Here is a 16902-nt window from a genome sequence, read left to right as displayed (position 1 = left end):
GCCTGTGGGTGTGGGCTGAGCCTGAGCCCCGTGGGTGCTGAGGGAGAGCGGGCCTGCAGGTGTGGGCTGAGCCTGAGTCTCCTGGGTGCTGAGGAGCGGGACTGCAGGTGCGGGCAGAACCTGAGCCCCGTGGGTGCTGAGGGCGGGCCTGTGGGTGTGGGCAGAGCCTGAGCCCCGTGGGTGCTGAGGGCGGGCCTAAGGGTGTGGGCAGAGCCTGAGCCCCGTGGGTGCTGAGGGCGGGCCTGTGGGTGAGGGCTGAGCCTGAGTCCCCTGGGTGCTGAGGGGCAGGCCTGCAGGTGTGGGCTGAGCCTGAGTCCCCTGGGTGCTGAGGGAGGCTGTGCCTCCTTGGGTGCTGAGGCCGGCCTGGGCCCACTTGTCCAGGTGCACATGATGCTCACCAGCCTCGCCCCTGCAGGAGCACATGCTGGACCATGGCACTCCGAGCAGAGAAGGACAGGGTGGGCACAGGGACCCTCGGTGGGGCTTAGGGGTTTTCAGCAGTGGGGAACGAGCAGGAGAGGTCATTTTATCAAAAGCCACTGCCCTGTCCCGTGGGTGCTGGGGCCACAGCAGCAGCCATGGGCGGGGGAGGATTCTGGACTCCCATGGGAGGAACAGAAGCACACTTGTACCAGGTGACCGCGTGGGGCCTGCTGGGCTTCTAATCCAGGACACCACAGAGAGGCTCTTGCAGAGACAGGCTAAACCACTGGCCCAGCCAGGAGAGGACGCCTTAAAAACCAGGGAGACGCAGCCAGCAGGCAGGATGGGGGACACACACATAGCCATGGCTGTGTTCCCACTGCTGGGGGGAGGACGGGCCCCCAACCTCCAGACAAAAGGGCAGGAGAAGCAGGGGCTGGCACGCCGCCAGGGCGTAGGCATGTTTTAATTGAGTCACGGTTGAGAGGGCATTCCTCTCGCTGTGTGGGTCAGTCAGCTGACTGGCCAGCCAGGGGGCATCCCAAGTCAGCCGCAGTCTTAGGGTGAGGCAGCGGTGGAGAGGCTGCGGCCCAGTGGCCTCGGTCCTGCCCGCACAGGGTGGGCTCGCCCGGCCTCACTCCTGCAGTAGCTTGTGCTTGACCGTGGAGCTCTCGGAGCAGAGGTGGACGAAGAGGGCGCCGGCGGCTGTGCGGGCCCGCAGCTCCTGCAGCTCGTAATCGTGGGCCCACTCGACGTTGCCCCACTTCTGGATCTGAGGGGAGACAGGACAGGCTGCTGACGGCTGCAGGATGTGGGGGGTTGGGCGTGGCGGAGGGGGCGGGGGCGAGTCCTTCCCAACCAAAGCGTGGGTGTTACAGGCCCAGGAGCCATAGCGTTCATCGGCCCCTGAGCTTCCTCATGCAGCCAGCCCCGGCCGGAACAGGATCCCAGAATGCAGCAGGTGGACAGCCGAGTTCAAGGGCAACCCCCACCTGGCAGGGCGGTGCGGCAGGGGAGGTGTGGGATGGGAGGGCTGAGCCCCACGCTCGCATGCTGCCTTGCTTCAGTCTCCATAGCCTCTGAGACCCAGTGAAGGCACCCCGCCCGCAGCTGGCACCCCTCACCTGGTACTCCTCCTCCAGTCGGGACAGCAACACCGCCCGCTCCACCGTCAGGTGCAGATCAATGAGACCCAAGGTCAGCACCATGGACTTGAGCTGGGTCACCACGAACTCAATCCCTGGGGCACACACAGGCCGGAGTCAGGTCCAGAATGAGGCATGGCTGCTGTACCCCAGGGCCTAGTGTACCCTGCATCCAGAGCAGAGGAAGGGGACAGGAGTGGGCTGGGGCCCTTGGGAGTTCCGCCTGTCCCCAGCCCCTGACCCAAGCCAGGTGAGTGAGCTGTAGCCATTTGCTGGAGAGGCTGGTGCCAGGCAGGAGCATAACCACCCACAGGAGGATGCCGCACGGGTGCTGGGTGCCTACCTTGTAGGGCCCACATGTTGTAAGATGCCAGGTGGCTGGTAATCACCTCGTGCGTCTTGGCGGGGATCCTGGGCCCCATGATGCTGGTGGAGGAGCCGATCTCCACGCCGTACCTGCAAGGAGAGGGCTAACGCGGGCCCCTGCCGTGCTGGGAGCACGGGGGGTACCCCTTCAGGCGCGTGACCCAGGGGCTTCTGCAAGCAAGCCCCACTGTGCTCAGTGGCCTCCTGACTGCATGCGGAGACCGAGACGCGGCCTGGAAATGGCCTGGATGGAGCAGCCTGGGGCATGGCCAGTTCCATGCAGTAGCCAGGCACGCTGACTCGCTCTCCTGGCATCTGCACCCTAAGTGGTTTGGCCCCTCCTTGGGCCACCCACATACTATGCCCAGTTTCGCACTCCTCTCTAGCTGCCAGCATGCAAGCACCCTGGAAGGCAGCAGTGACAGCTCCCGACCCCGGCCTGGCCCAGCCCCGGCTGCTGTGGGCATTTGGAGAGCAAACAGAGCAGAGAGCTTTTTTTCAGGAGTAGGCACTGGGGTGGTGCAGCTGGCTAAGCAGCTGCATGGGATGCGCTGGCTCAGGTCCCAGCTACTGCGCTTCTGAGCCAGCTCCTCTCAGTGGAGGATGGCTTAAGCGCTTTTGGGTCCCTGCCACTCATGTGGGCGACCCAGCCGGAGGCCCTGGCCCCCATGGCCACGTGGCGAGCACACCATCAGATTCTCTGTCACTCTGCTGTTCAAAGAAACCAATAAATACTTTTAAAAATTTTCTTTTGGGCCCGGTGGCGTGGCCTGGCGGCTAAAGTCCTCGCCTTGAGTGCGCCCTGGGATCCCATATGGGCGCCGGTTCTAATCCCGGCAGCTCCACTTCCCATCCACCTCCCTGCTTGTGGCCTGGGAAAGCACTCGAGGATGGCCCAAAGCTTTGGGACCCTGCACCCACATGGGAGACCCGGAAGAGGTTCTGGGTACCCAGCTTCGGATCAACGCAGCACCGGCCGTTGTGCTCACTTGGGGAGTGAATCATCGAATGGAAGATCTTCCTCTCTGTCTCTCCTCTCTGTATATCTGACTTTGTAATAAAAATAAATAAGTCTTTACAAAAATAAATAAATAAATCTGCAAAAAAATTCTTTTTCTTTTACCATTGGGGTTGCACAAAGATATGGGTTTTTTTTTTTTTTTAAAGATTTATTTTATTTTTATTACAAAGTCAGATATACTGAGAGGAGGAGAGATAGAGAGGAAGTGGAGCTGCCGGGATTAGAACCAACAGCCATATGGGATCAAGGCGAGGACCTTAGCCACTAGGCCACGCTGCCGAGCCCGATATGGGTTTTTTTTAAAAAAAGACTTATTCATGTTTATTGAAAAGGCAAACTTATAAAGAGAAAGAACAACAGAAAGATCTTCCATCTGCTGGTTCACTCCCCAAGTGGCTGCAACAGCAAAAGCTGAGCAGTTCCAACGCCAGGAGCCAGCAGTTTCTTCTGGGTCTCCCATGTGGGTGCAGGGTCCCAAGGCTTTGGTCCATCCTTTACTGCCTTCTCAGGCCACAAGCAGGGAGTTGGATCAGAAGTGGAGCAGTTGAGGGCCCAGTGCAGTAGCCTTGTGGCTAAAGTCCTTGCCTTGCATGAGCTGGGATCCCATATGGACGCCGGTTCGTGTCCTGGCTGCTCTACTTCTGATGCAGCTCCCTGCTTGTGGCCTGGGAAAGCAGTCGAAGACTGCCCAAAGCCTTGGGACGCTGCACCCACATGGGCGATCCAGAGGAAATTCCTGGTTCCTGGCTCCTGGCTCAGCTCAGCTCCAGCAGTTGTGGTCATCTGGGGAATGAACCAGACAATGGAAGATCTTTTCTCTGTAAATTTGCCTTTCCAATAAAAATAAAATAAATAAACCTTAGGGGGAAAAAATAACTGTGATTTTTATTAGTGAGACAGGGAAGGTGTTCCTTCCCCCCGGGTCATGCTCTCTGCCCCTGCGAACGCCAGCGACGGCAGGGCTAGGGCTGGGATGAAGCCAGGAGCCCGGGACCCAGCTCAGCATCCACTGTTGGAGCCCTCGCAACTGCCTGCCCAGGGTCAGCTGGCAGCACCCGCGCTCTGATGTTGGACGCCGGCAGCCTAACTGGGGGAGCACTGCAGGCAGTTAAGGACAGGGCAAGAGACTTGGGGGGCCTCAGCTGCCACCAGGGGGTGCTGGAGGACACAGGCGGGAAGCGCAGGGGTCAGTGGGCCAGAGTCAAACTCCCCATAAGCTTACAAAACATTGCAGCAGCCCTGCCAAACCCCCTCAGAAAGAAATTTTTTCTTGCCCACCACCTCAGCAATCTGTTCAACACTGCATTTGAAAACACTTTCCCTTAAGAAAATTGATTATCACCGATTCAGTGGACCCTTGTCACCTAGGGGACACGACCTGGGGATACAGGAGAGGCCACCAGGTTTTCTCAAACGTCATGGTGACGAAGAAGAAAAATGGAAACTGCTTGGGGCCTGGCACTGTGGCACAGTACATTGAGCCTCCACCTGTAGTGCCAGAATTCCATATGGGTGTCGGTTTGAGGGCCAGCTCCCTGCTCATGCACCCAGGAGTGCAGCAAAGACATCCCAAGGCCTTGAGCACCTGCACCCATGTGGGAGAGCAGGAGGAAGCTCCAGGCTCCTGGCTTTGGCCTGGCCCAGCTCTGGCTGACGTGGCCATCTGGGGAGTGAACGAGTGAACAGAAGATTTCGTCTCTCTCCCCTTCTCTTCCCGAGGATGTGGACTTGGCACAGCGTGCGCCCAGAGCAGGTGCTTGGTGGGTGGTGGCTGGCCACTGTGCCCAGGGAAGGTTTTCTCCTCCCAGGTGGCTTGACTCTGAGCACCTGCAGGGGTCCCGCAGTGCTCTGGGCTGCTCTGTCTGCTTCTGCCCCCCGCCACCCTCAGTGTCCAGCCAGAGGTCATCTTACCTGTTCTCAGCCCATTCCACAACTGGATCCCACTCGTTCTTCTGAAGTTCCACTAAGGTCTCTGGCTCTTCCACCCTGTAGCTAATGCATCGCAGAAAGAAACCACGTTCATTCATGGAAAGGGCCCAGGTCTACCGCTCAGTGACGGAATGGCAAGGAAACGTAACGGGCAACAGCAAAACCTGCCTCCCCCACTCCCTGCATCCCTGGGCGGCTCCTACACGGCTCTGTCCTAAAGCAGCGGCCCTGGGACAGCACCCCAGAATGAGGCAGAAATGCTCATCCCAGGCCACACGCCACATCTACAGAAGATGGGCACCGTGGAGGCGGGACTCACATGGTGCACACTGGGCTCCACGTGGCCCATCAGTCACTGGCACCTTCCTTCCAAGAGTCTGAGCTGGCCCCTGGCCACACAGATGGCCTGCCTGCCTTTCCTTGATGCCCGACCTGAGGGCCAGGCTGCACTCCCTCCATCTACACACACACACACACCCTTGTTCTGCTCCAGAGACGCAGAGGTGGCCCAGCTAGCTGCAGGGCGTCACGGGGTGGGACAGGACCCCCAAGTGGGCGCTGCGGAAAAGCCACGGGCTCACGTGGGGCCAGAACGGAGGGCCTGAGCATGCAGAGCTGTGGGCTGCTGGCAGACTGCCCAGGCCATGCCCATGCCCGGCCCCTGGCCTGGGACCCAGACAGTGTTCAGCCAGTTTGAGCTAGTACCCTGGCCCAGTTGGTGTGGGCCTCCCTGCTGGCTATGCAGAGGGGTGCTGAAGCCACCCCTGTCGGAGCGTCCCAGGGGCTGTTCATCCTGTCAGTACTTCCATCAACCCTCCTGTGATACTGCTCAGTGGGGGAGGAGCCAAAGGACCCGGCCACAGCGGGGAGGCCAGCTCCTGAGTCCCCCCACTGCACCCCGCCAACACACAGAGAGCACCCAGGGGTCAGAGTTCAATGATGCCTGTGGTCCTGGGGGCCTGCTCCTCCCAGGGAGTGGGGTCGGGGGGGTCCCATGGAGCCGCTCACTGCCCAAGGCAGGGAAGAGGACAGGGCCGCCCTTCTCCCATGGCGAAAGGCCAGGGCAGAAGAGCCCGAAAATGTCCCTCGAAGTGGGGCTTACCAGATGGTGTCGGTGTCCAGAAATTTGACGGCCGCGCGGATCAGCTGCTCCTTGCTCCTCTGAGTGGGGTTATCCAGGGATGTGTTGCACAGCGTGGTCTAGGCAGAAAGGTGGAGGCAGCTGTCAGCCTCGCTTTCTCTGACAGCAGCAGGGTGCACCAAGCTCACTCAGCACTTCCGGTACACTCAGGAGACCCTTGCAGTGCTCACCGCGTTTAGGAACTCCCCCAGGGTCTACTCTTCTTTTAAAAAAGATTTATTTATTTTCGGGCCCGGTGCAATAGCCTAATGGCTAAAGTCCTCAACCTTGCATGCATCGGGATCCCATATGGGTGCCGGTTCTAATCCTGGTGACCCCACTTCCCACCCAGCTCCCTGATTTTTCTGCCTGGGAAAGCAGCTGAGAATAGCCCAAGGACTTGGGACCCTGTACCAGTGTGGGAGACCCAGAAGAAGCTCCTGGCTCCTGGCTTTGTATTGGTGCAGCTCTGGCTGTTGTGGCCACTCGGTGACTAAATCAGCAGACAGATCTTCCTCTCTGTCTCTCCTTCTCTATGTATTTCTGACTTTCCAGTAAAAATAAGTATATTTTTTTAAGAACACTTTTTTTTTATTAAATTTATTCAATGATTACATTGTGTTGTAATTACATAGAATCTGGGATTCTCCCCCCTACCCTCCCCCCATGGTGAGTTCCTCCATCCCGCTGCATAACCATAGTTCAAGTTCAGTTGAAATTCCCTCCCTGCAAGTATTTGCCAAGCACAGAGAAGAACACTTTTTTTAAGACTCCCCTCCAGATCTGCCATGCAGGTGCAGGGTCCCCAGGTTTTGGGCCATCCTTGACTGCTTTCCCAGGCCACAAGCAGGGAGCTGGATGGGAAGTGTGGTCACTGGGATTAGAACCATCGCCCTGGATTAGAACCATTGCTCGGGCCTGGCGCGATAGCATAGCGGCTCAAGTCCTCACCTTGAACGTGCCAGAATCCCATATGGGCGCCGGTTCTAATCCCGGCAGCTCCACTTCCCATCCAGCTCCCTGCTTGTGGCCTGGGAAAGCAGTCGAGGATGGCCCAAAGCCTTGGGACCCTGCACCCGCGTGGGAAAAATGGAGGAAGTTCCTGGCTCTTGGCTTTGGATCAGTGCAGCACCAGCTATTGAGGTCACTTGGAGTCAATCACTGGACAGAAGATTTCCCTTTCTGTCTTTCCTCCTCTCTGTATATCTGACTTTGCAATAAAAATGAATACATCTTAAAAAAAAAAAAAGAACCATTGCTCATGACAAGCCTCTGGAGCAGGTACCCATTTCACAGAGGTAGTGACTGAGGCATGGGGTAGTTGGAGCTGTTGGTAAGAGCCCCTGAGGAGGGAGGCAGCCATAGGCCTGACCCACAGGCTTTCCCATCTGCATGCTGAGAGTTGCCCACAGCAGGACACAGCCCGCCCAGCCACAGCCCCAGGACCCCTGGCACTCAGCAGGCAGCAGAGACAGCCGGGACCTGTGTGGTGACACACGTCTCCATGCAGGGCGAACACAGGACTGAAGGCAGGCAATGGTGGCGCTGACCCCTTTCAGAGAGCAGCAGCACGGGGTGCCAAGCCCCGGGGTGCTGGGCAGAGAGTGAGGCAAGCTCTGGGGCTGGGCTAGGGGTGCAGGAAGGCGAGTGTGGTTGTCAAAGCCGGGAAGGCAGCAGACAACCAACCCTGGACACCGGGGTCCCCAGGGCAGCCCGGGGTGAGTGTGTTACCAGGTGCATCGTGTAGAACTTGACCGTGTCCCGCTGCGAGTCCCACTCGGTGGCCACGGCAATGGCGAGGGCCTCGCTGGGCACGGTAAAGAGCTTGGCTTGGGGGGTCTTCAGCTTCCTGTGGTCTAGGTTGATCTCAAAGCCACCTTGAAGATCAAATAAAAAAAAAAAAAAAAAAAGAAAGAAAGAGAGCTCTCTCAGCGACTGTTTCTGGCATGGAGCAACTGTTCCTATATTTAGCCACAGAGGCAACGCTGCTGAGTCCCTTCCAGAAACCCACAGGACAAAAAGCGCCAAGGATAATCACGCTGCCGAACAGGCAGCAGATGAAAGGAAAAAAGAAAAAAATGCCACCTGGTGTCCCCAGACAAAAGGGAGGCAGCCGCATTCCAGACACTCACCTTCACCCTGGCTGATGCTGACGTTCTGATAAAATCTCTTCCTTTCTGCAAGATTTACCAAAAAAAAAATAAAAAAAGACAGTTTAAAATCACGCGGCGGCAGCTCTGAGGGTGAGACTGCCAGCTTGCTAACGCTGAGTGATCGGCTTGATCTGCCCCCACCACACTCTGCAAGGCGGCCCCACCAGGCGCGCTGTCACCCCCCCACCACGCTCTGCAAGGCGGCCCCATCAGGCGCTCTGCCACCCGTCACTGGCTTCTTGGGAAAGCCGGGGCGGGCTGGGCAGCCTGCGGCCAGCCTGCAGCTGCCACTGTGGGGGCTGAGCATCATCCAAGCAACCCCAGCCCCAGGGCTGCGTCTGTGCAGGTGCTGAGCGGGCAGGAGCCCCTCCCATGGCGACTCATTAACCTCATTAACCCGCAGGCTTTCAGATGTCAAACATTGGCTTTTAAGATGGGGGTGGGGACAGAAATCTGTGTCCAGCACTTTCCTTTTGAAAATAACTTGAACAATGCCATCTACAAAGCTGCAAAAATGCACTCCCCCCATACCCTAGAGCGACTGAAACACAAAGGTCCGGAGGGGCAGCACTGTGATTGACACACAGCCTGTAATGCCAGCATCCCGGGTTGACGTCCTGGCTGCTCCACCTCCAACCCAGCTCCCTATTAATGCACCTGGGAAACCTGGTCCAGGTGCTTGGGCTGCTGCACCCACGTGGGAGACCTGGATGGAACTCCTGGCTTCAGCCTGGCCCAGCACGGAACCGTGCAGCTATTTGGGGAATAAACAAGTGGGTAGAACTCTTTGTTGTCCACCCCAAAACACACACACACACACACACACACACACCCTAAAACTCTGCCTTTAAAACAAATAACTAGGGCCCGGCGGCATGGCCTAGCGGCTAAAGTCCTCGCCTTCAAAGCCCCGGGATCCCATATGGGCGCCGGTTCTAATCCCGGCAGCTCCACTTCCCATCCAGCTCCCTGCTTATGGTCTGGGAAAGCAGTTGAAGACGGCCCAATGCATTGGGACACTGCACGCGTGTGGGAGACCCGGAAGAGGTTCCAGGTTCCCGGCTTCGGATCGGCGTGCACTGGCCCGTTGCGGCTCACTTGGGGAGTGAATCATTGGACGGAAGATATTCCTCTCTGACTCTCCTCCTCTGTGTATATCTGGCTGTAATAAAATGAATAAATCTTTAAAAAAAAAAAATCTAATACAGCTTTACAATAAAAATAAATAAATCTTTTTAAAAAATTTAGAGTCATCCTGAATGAAGTTAGTGATCGCAGAAGATGATGTAGCATGTGGAGGGAAAAAAGATGCATTAGCCCACTTTTAATACTTAAAAATTTCCACCATCATTGCTGATGGTTGCCTCTGAGCACTCACAGGTCCTGGGGGCAGGCCAGGACAGGCAGGCACCCAGCAGGCACGGGTCATACCACACCAGTGCTGGCCGTGGGAACGTTGAGCTGTCGGCAGGGTGCCAGGGTTTCAGTCCCAAGCCCTGCTTCCCAGCACCCAACCCCCCAGGCTGTGGGGAGCCTCAGGGCCGGGGCTCTGCCCTCCACCTGCAGCCCTGGACTGAGTATCAGAGTCCTGTTAAAAGCCAGGCATTCTTCAACAGTGTCAAAAATCTTTCTCCAGGCCGGTGCTGAAGCCATCAGCATCCAGCATGGGACTGGGTCAAGTCCCAGCATCGGCACTTGGGACACAGTTTTCCGCTGGAAAAAGCAGCAGGTGGCTCGAGCGCGTGGGGCCTGCATGGACCCGCAGGCTCTCTGCTTTCGAGCTGGCCCCGCCCCAGCTTTGTGACCACTGGGGGAGTGAATCAACGGATAAGACCTTTCCTTCTCTCTGAAGTCTGCCTTTCAAACAAATAAGTCTTCTTGTAATTGGAAAGGTAGATTTACAGAGAGAAGGAGAGACAGAGAGAGAAGAGCTTTGGTCCACCGGTTCACTCCCCAAACGGCTGCAATGGCTGGAGCTGAGCTGATCCGAAACCAGGAGCCTAGAGCTTCCTCCCACACAAGTGCAGGGTCCCAAGGATTTCAGCCATCCTCAACTGCTTTCCCAGGCCACAAGCAGGGAGCTGGATGGGCAATGGAACAGCCAGGACATAAACTGGCACCCACATGAGATTCTGGCACTTGGAGGTTGAGCATTAGCCAGTTGAACTAATGTGCCAGGTTCTGAAATAAATCACTTAAAAGAAATAAACGAAAAGAAGATGGAAAGCGGGACAGGGAGAGAGACACTACACCTGCTTGGAATGAGAAAATCATGCAGTCCTCAAGGGACAGCAGGGAACAAATGGGGCCACGGCTCCTGGGCCTCAAGGGGCAACAGGGAACAAATGGGGGCCGCAGCTCCTGGGTCTTGGATGACAAGGTAGCCACCCACAGGCATCCTTTGCTGTTGTTTTCAAAGAATTATTTTGGGGGACCCAGCGCGATAGTGTAGTGGTTAAAGCCCTCACATTGCACGCGCCGGGATCCCATATGGGCGCCAGTTCTTATCCCGGCAGACCCACTTCCCATCCAGGTTCCTACTTGTGGCCTGGGAAAGCAGTAGAGGACGGCCCAAAGCCTTGGGATCCTGCATCTGTGTGGGAGGCCCGGAAGAGCTCCTGGTTCCTAGCTTCGGATTGGCTCAGCTCCAGCCATTGCGGCCGCTTGGGGAGTGACTCAGTGGATGGAAGATCTTCCTCTCTGTCTCTCCTCCTCTCTGTATATCTGCCTATCCAATAAAAACAAATAAATCTTAAAAATTATTTTTGGATCTGGCACCACAGCCTAATAGCTAAAACCCTCGCCTTGAACGTGCCAGGATACAGTTTTAATCCAAGTTACCCTACTTCCCATTCAGCGCCCTGCTATGTCCTGGGAAAGCAGTCGAGGACGGCCCAAAGCCTTGGGACCCTGCACCCATGTGGGAGATCTGGAAGAGGCTCTGGGCTCCTGGCTTCGAATCAGCTCAGTTCTGGCTGTTGAGGTCACTTGGGGAGTGAATCATTGGACAGAAGATCTTCCTCTCTATCTATCTGCCTTTCCAATAAAAATAAATAAATCTTAAACAAAATATATTTTTATTGGATAGGCAGGTTTACAGGAGAAAGAAAGATCTTCAGTCAGCTGGTTCACTCCCAGGTGGCAACAAGGGCAGGAGCTGAGCTGATCAGAAGCCTGGCACTCTATGCTGGTTTCCCACAAGGGTGTAGGGGGCGGAGCTCTTGGGCCATTTCCTCCAGCTTCCCAGGCGCATCAGCAGGGAGCTGGATCGGAAGTGGAGCAGCTGGGACTCCGACCAGCACCTACATGGGGTGCTGGCAACCACAGACGTGGCTCGTCCCGCTTCGTCACTAGCTCTGTCTGTTTCAGTTGTTTGAGGAGTGAACCAGCGATGGCAGACCTGTCCGTCGGTCATTCAGACTTTCAAAAGAAATCAATGAGAACCAAGTTTTGGAGCATGAAAAAGATGGAGCCACAGACTGTCACTGTCCACTGGGGAGTGGCAGGGGACACGTGGGTTACAGGGAGGGAGGCCTGCGAGGGTCCCCATGGGCACACCACAAAGGATGCTATGAGGAAGACTCACTGGATGGGACCTGCCCCCAGCCAGGCCCGGGAGACGGGGATCCGGCCCCTCACAGGGCCCTCAGAGTTGCTCACCATGACAACACAGGGGCCGAGCTGCTCCCGGCCACTCAGGCGCGGGGGGGTCAACCTGCTCTCAGGACTCTGAGAGCTTCTGTCTTAAGCTGTAGGAGACAGCCTCGCGTGCAGCAGGGGTTTCACGCCTTCACAGGACACAGCAGCAAACACATACACATGTGCTTGTTCTTCAGGATGCCATTTTATGGACCAAGCAGAGGCAAAGAAATTGGAAGCTGACAGAGCTAGCACAGCTGGCATACCAAATTAACACTCTGCCGGTGGCACCAACATGCCATATGGATGCCAGTTCATGTCCCAGCTGCTCTACTTCCCATCAGCTCCCTGCTAACGTGCCTAGAAAACCAGAGGAGACTGGCCCAAGTCCTTGGGTCCCCTCAGCACCGTGGGAGACCTGGAAGAAGCTTCTGGCAACAGGCTGTGGATCAGCTCAGCTCCAGCCATTGTGCCCAACTGGGGAGTGAACCAGTGGATGGAAGATCTGTTTCTTCCTCTCTCAAGTAAATTAAATACATCTCTTGGGGCACGGTGCAGTGGCCCAGCGGCTAAAGTCCTTGCTTTGAATGCAACAGGATCCCATATGGGCGCCAGTTCTAATCCTGGCAGCTCCACTTCCCATCCAGCTCCCTGCTTGTGGCCTAGGAAAGCAGTTGAGGTTGGCCCATAGCCTTGGGACCCTGCACCTGTGTGGGAGACCTGGAAGAAGCCCCTGGCTTCTGGTTACAGATCGGCACAACACTGGCTGTTGCGGTCACTTGGGGATTGAATCATTGGACGGAAGATCTTCCTCTCTGTCTCTCCTCCCCTCTGTATATCTGACTTTGTGATAAAAATAAATCTTTTAAAAATATATATCTTTAAAAAAAGATGTATTTATTTTTATTGGAAAGGCAGATTTACAGAGAGAAGGATAGAAAGATCTTCCGTCTAGTCTATTGATTCATTCCCCAAGTGGCTGCAATGGCCAGAGCTGAGCTGAACAAAGCCAGGAGCCCTATGGGATCCTGGTGCGTTCAAGGCAAGGACTTTAGCTGCTAGGCCACGCTGCCGGGCCCCCCCCCTTTTTTTTAAAGATTTATTTATTTTTATTTTATTGAAAGCCTTTGAGGAGGCTCGGCTCTGGCATTTGCACTCCATGGCAGACCATGGAGCCTGCACTTCTCTTCACGGTTAGGGTTCTGAGTCCGGCAGTTCGATTGGGGAGATCCGAAAGAAACTTTGTCTGAGGTGATCCCAGACCAGATTCCTGTGTGTACCTGCCAGTACAGGGCCCAGCCTAGTTCATTACCCCAATCAGTTGATGGTTGCAATTGCTGGGGCGCCTCTGTTTCCAGCCTTGTCTTCTACTGCAACTAATGGGTGTCGCAGTCCAGCCTGATTCTGGGCATTGGTTCTAATCCCGGCAGCCCCACTTCCCATCCAGCTCCCTGCCTGTGGTTTGGGAAAGCAGTCGAGGACGGCCCAAAGCCTTGGGATCCTGCACTCGTGTGGGAGATCCGTAAGAAACTCCTGGCTCCTGGCTCCTGGACTTGGATCAGCTCATCTCTGGTTGTTGCAGCCACTTGGGGAGTGAACCAGTGAGTGGGAGATCTTTCTGTCACTCCTTCTCCCTGTATATGTACCTTTCCAATAAAAATAAATAAATCTTAAAAAAAAAAATTGGTATCCAGAGCAGCACTGAATTCTGAGAGCTGGTCACGAGAAAGCAGGTCAGGCGAGGGTCCTGCAAGGTCGCGCAAAGCAGAGGTGACACACATACTAATCTCTGTGTCAAAGCACTTGAAACCCACGCGTGTTTTCTTCACGATCGGGGTTTCACAGGACTCCTTGACAAGCACAGAACCACTTTCGACTCGTCTGGGTCCCTCCTTCCCGCGAGGTGGCTTCAATGTGTTTAAAGAAGCATGCGGTTTGCTGGGTGGCTCAACCTGCTGGTCTTCAAGGACCGCTGAAGGGGGCTTCCGGGTTGGCTCAGACACTGGGGGAGCACAACTCCCCCGGTGCACCAGGAAGAGGAAGTGCCGGGCCCATGGCAGCCTCAACACCTTATCTTTTCAAACAGTGCCATCTGGTGGGCCTTGGAGCTTAACGCTGTCTTGTTAACTGAAATTCCATCTGGCTCAACTGCACCAGAGAATCCTTGCAATTCAATGGCAGAGACGAAAACCCCGTTTAAAATGCAAAAGAAATTTTGAACAGTTCTCTCAAACAGCATGCCAACAGGGTCGATAAAGAGTATTGGATGCCATTCATCAGTAAGGAAGTGCAAGTGAAAGCCCCTCTGAGACAGCACCCCACGCCCTGAACTTTAGGATAGCAGCTGTCAGAAAGACAGACGAAAATGGGTGGGGGGTGAGAGATTAAGACACCTGTACCCCCATCAACACCCTCGACTGGATCCCCGATTCCAGCCCCAGTGCAGACTCAGGGAAGCTTGTGGTGGGGAGCAAGGGTCGCTCACGGGTTCATTTTACCTGCTCTTGGTTTTGGACCCTGCCCTGGCCCAGTTATAGTGGGCATTTGGGGACCAAGCCTTTAGATGGGCGTTCTCTCCTCCGCACACGCACTGCTGGCAGGCCTCAATGCAGTGCTTAGGCTGCGATGGAACACTGGCTCAGCCTCCTGCCAACGTGCACCCTGGGAGGCGGCAGGGGACGGGTCAGGCCAGCAGTTCCCTGCTGCCCACGAGGGAAGGCTGGCCTGAGTTCTCAGCTCCCACTGTCCATGTAGCCCAGCCCCAGCCAATCTAACCTGTGATGATGGCTCTCTGTCTCAAACAAAGAAACAGATAGGGCCAGACACGATAGCATAGCCATTAAAGTCCTTGCCTTGCACACGCATTGGGATCCCATATGGGCGTCAGTTCTAATCCCAGTGGCCCCGCTTCCCATCCAGCTCCCTGCATGTGGCCTGGGAAAGCAGTCGAGGACGACCCAAAGCCTTGGAACCCTACACCCATGTGGGAGACCTGGAGAAAGTTCCTGGATCCTGGCTCCGGATCGGCGCAGCTCTGGCCGTTGTGTTCGCTTGCGGAGTGAATCATCAGACGGAAGATAATTCTCTCTGTCTCTCCTCCTCTCTGTATATATTTGACTTTGCAATAAAAATAAGTCTTTTTAAAAAATCAATCTTAAAAAATAAAAATCAATGTAGTAAAAAAAAAAATAAATGACATTCCATTTATGTGAAATGTCCAAATCAGGGGAAATCTAGAAACTAAGATGGTACAAGTAGTGGCTGCCCACAGGCAGAGGGGTGGAAGGGGTTAGGGTAGGAACTCCTACCCTTGGAGCCTGGTATAGCAGCCAGCATCCCAACAGTAGATGGATTCGCTCCACATTCAGCAGTCAGCACCCTTTTTCCTCAGGTCACACACACACCCCCAAGTATGTGCCAAGCTCTTCTTTCTCAATCAGGTGCACATCCCAGCCTGGGCGGGCCACGCGGTGTGCACCTGCACAGCCCTCAGAGGATGCTAACTGAACGAGTGTGGGGCCAATTGAACATTCATGTGCCACTACAGCTGTAGTTCCTCACTGTCCCAAGAAAACAAGGCTGGAACACTGGAGGGATACAGACCAGGAGCAGCCATGTCCTCCTCCAGGTGACAGAGACTGTGCTGGGCCCTGCCAGCCCCGCCCCGCCAAGGGCTCCCTGCCACAGCCAAGCGACCCTGTGCTAACCGCCCCCACCAACCTTCGAGGAGCCTGTCCCTTCAGTTCGCCAAGAGATGTCCTCACCCAAGGACCCACATGGGCTCACTTCCACCTCACCCCAGCAGCTCTTGGGGACACACACCTGGGCCTCCCACAGTGTCTCCTTCCCTGCTTGCTGTTCTCTTCACACCTGGGGGCCCTCACGGGGAGACTTCAAGCTCCAGTCTTCCCCATTCCTATGAAACCACAGCCGTGAGGATCCAGGGGGGCAGGCAAGACCTCAATCAGTCATCCAAGACACAGGGGCAAACAAAAGAGTGGTTACAGGCTCACGCTCACACAGCACCTGAATCAGCTTTGCCACCTGCCTACTAGGCGAAATTGGCTGCCCAGTCCTGAGGTTCCCCAAGCAGGAAGCACTACCACTGGGTCCCTGGGGCCGTGGCTGTCCTCTCCCTCCTGCAGAGCCCTTACTGGACCCCGAAGGTCCCCCGAGAACTCTCACTGGCCCCACGGGAGCCAAAGCGGAATTCTGAAGGCCGTAAGAAGGCTGCAGAGAGGGCCAGGGGGCCGTGGCTGCCCTCTCCCTCCTGCAGAGCCCTTGCTGGACCCCGAAGGTCCCCCGAGAACTCTCCCGTGGGCATGCACGAGCCACTGGCCCCACGGGAGCCAGAGCGGAGTTCTGAAGGGCGCAAGGAGGCTGCGGAGAGGGCCAGCGTGCAGGCAGGCAGGGCGGCCTCGGCCTTGGATTAACCGCTGGGGACCCGTCCGGTGACCTTGGGCAGGTCTTGTCCATTGCCCCAACTTCCCACGTGGGAAAGCCAGCATTCCCTCACTCGTAGGCTCTGCCCGCAGCTGCGCCCCAGGACTGTGACTCGCAAGGATAACCTTGGGAGCCACGGTCCTCCGATCCACCCGGACCCCATCATCCTCCCCGCCAAACACACACACACACACACACACACACACACACGCCCCAAAGCCCTTGCAAACACACACGCGCGCGCGCGCGCCCCAAAGCCCTTGGTCCACCTCAGCCCCCAAAGAGAACGCGTCCTGGTCTCACCTGTCGGTGGAACGTAGGCCCGGGCCGGAGACACGACGATGGGTCTCCGCCTCCCTGAGGTGGTGGGGTTACCGGCGGGCAAGTGCAGGAGTCGGTGCCCCCGGTCCCACAGCCGGAGGCAGCTCCTCCACATGGCGCCCGAAGGTCCGGGAGCACGCGCGGCGTGGAAGCTGAGAGCAGGACACACACAAACAACCGAATCGCGCACTCGGGTCCTAGTGGTCACTCGGCACGCTTCTCCCCGCCAGAGCCCTCAAGCTGCCCTGGACGCCGCCATCTTCCAGCATGAGCCCTGCGGCGCGCCGTCGCCGCACCGCGCCTCCTGCGCATCGCTGCGGAAGGCCGACTACAAGCCCCACA

At 56.4% G+C, this 16902-nt stretch overlaps 1 protein-coding gene across 1 annotated transcript; it reads right to left on the bottom strand.

The window, feature by feature from the left end:
- Window positions 1-992: 992 nt before the first annotated feature.
- On the bottom strand, window positions 993-16811 carry ATPAF2 (ATP synthase mitochondrial F1 complex assembly factor 2). Its single transcript, XM_004599384.2, has 8 exons — window positions 16543-16811; window positions 8137-8181; window positions 7736-7881; window positions 5987-6084; window positions 4867-4947; window positions 1912-2024; window positions 1548-1663; window positions 993-1195 (listed from the first exon to the last, which is right to left on the bottom strand). Exons 1-8 carry the CDS (start codon window positions 16673-16675, stop codon window positions 1058-1060), a joined length of 870 nt encoding a protein of 289 aa, XP_004599441.2. The 5' UTR covers window positions 16676-16811; the 3' UTR covers window positions 993-1057.
- Between the last annotated feature and the right edge of the window lie 91 nt (window positions 16812-16902).

The sequence above is a fragment of the Ochotona princeps genome, chromosome 17 (genome assembly GCF_030435755.1).
Source record: "Ochotona princeps isolate mOchPri1 chromosome 17, mOchPri1.hap1, whole genome shotgun sequence".
NCBI classification, from domain to species: domain Eukaryota; kingdom Metazoa; phylum Chordata; class Mammalia; order Lagomorpha; family Ochotonidae; genus Ochotona; species Ochotona princeps.
The sequence above is the reverse complement of the archived record's forward strand: the minus strand, read 5'-3'. Positions and strand labels throughout refer to the sequence as shown.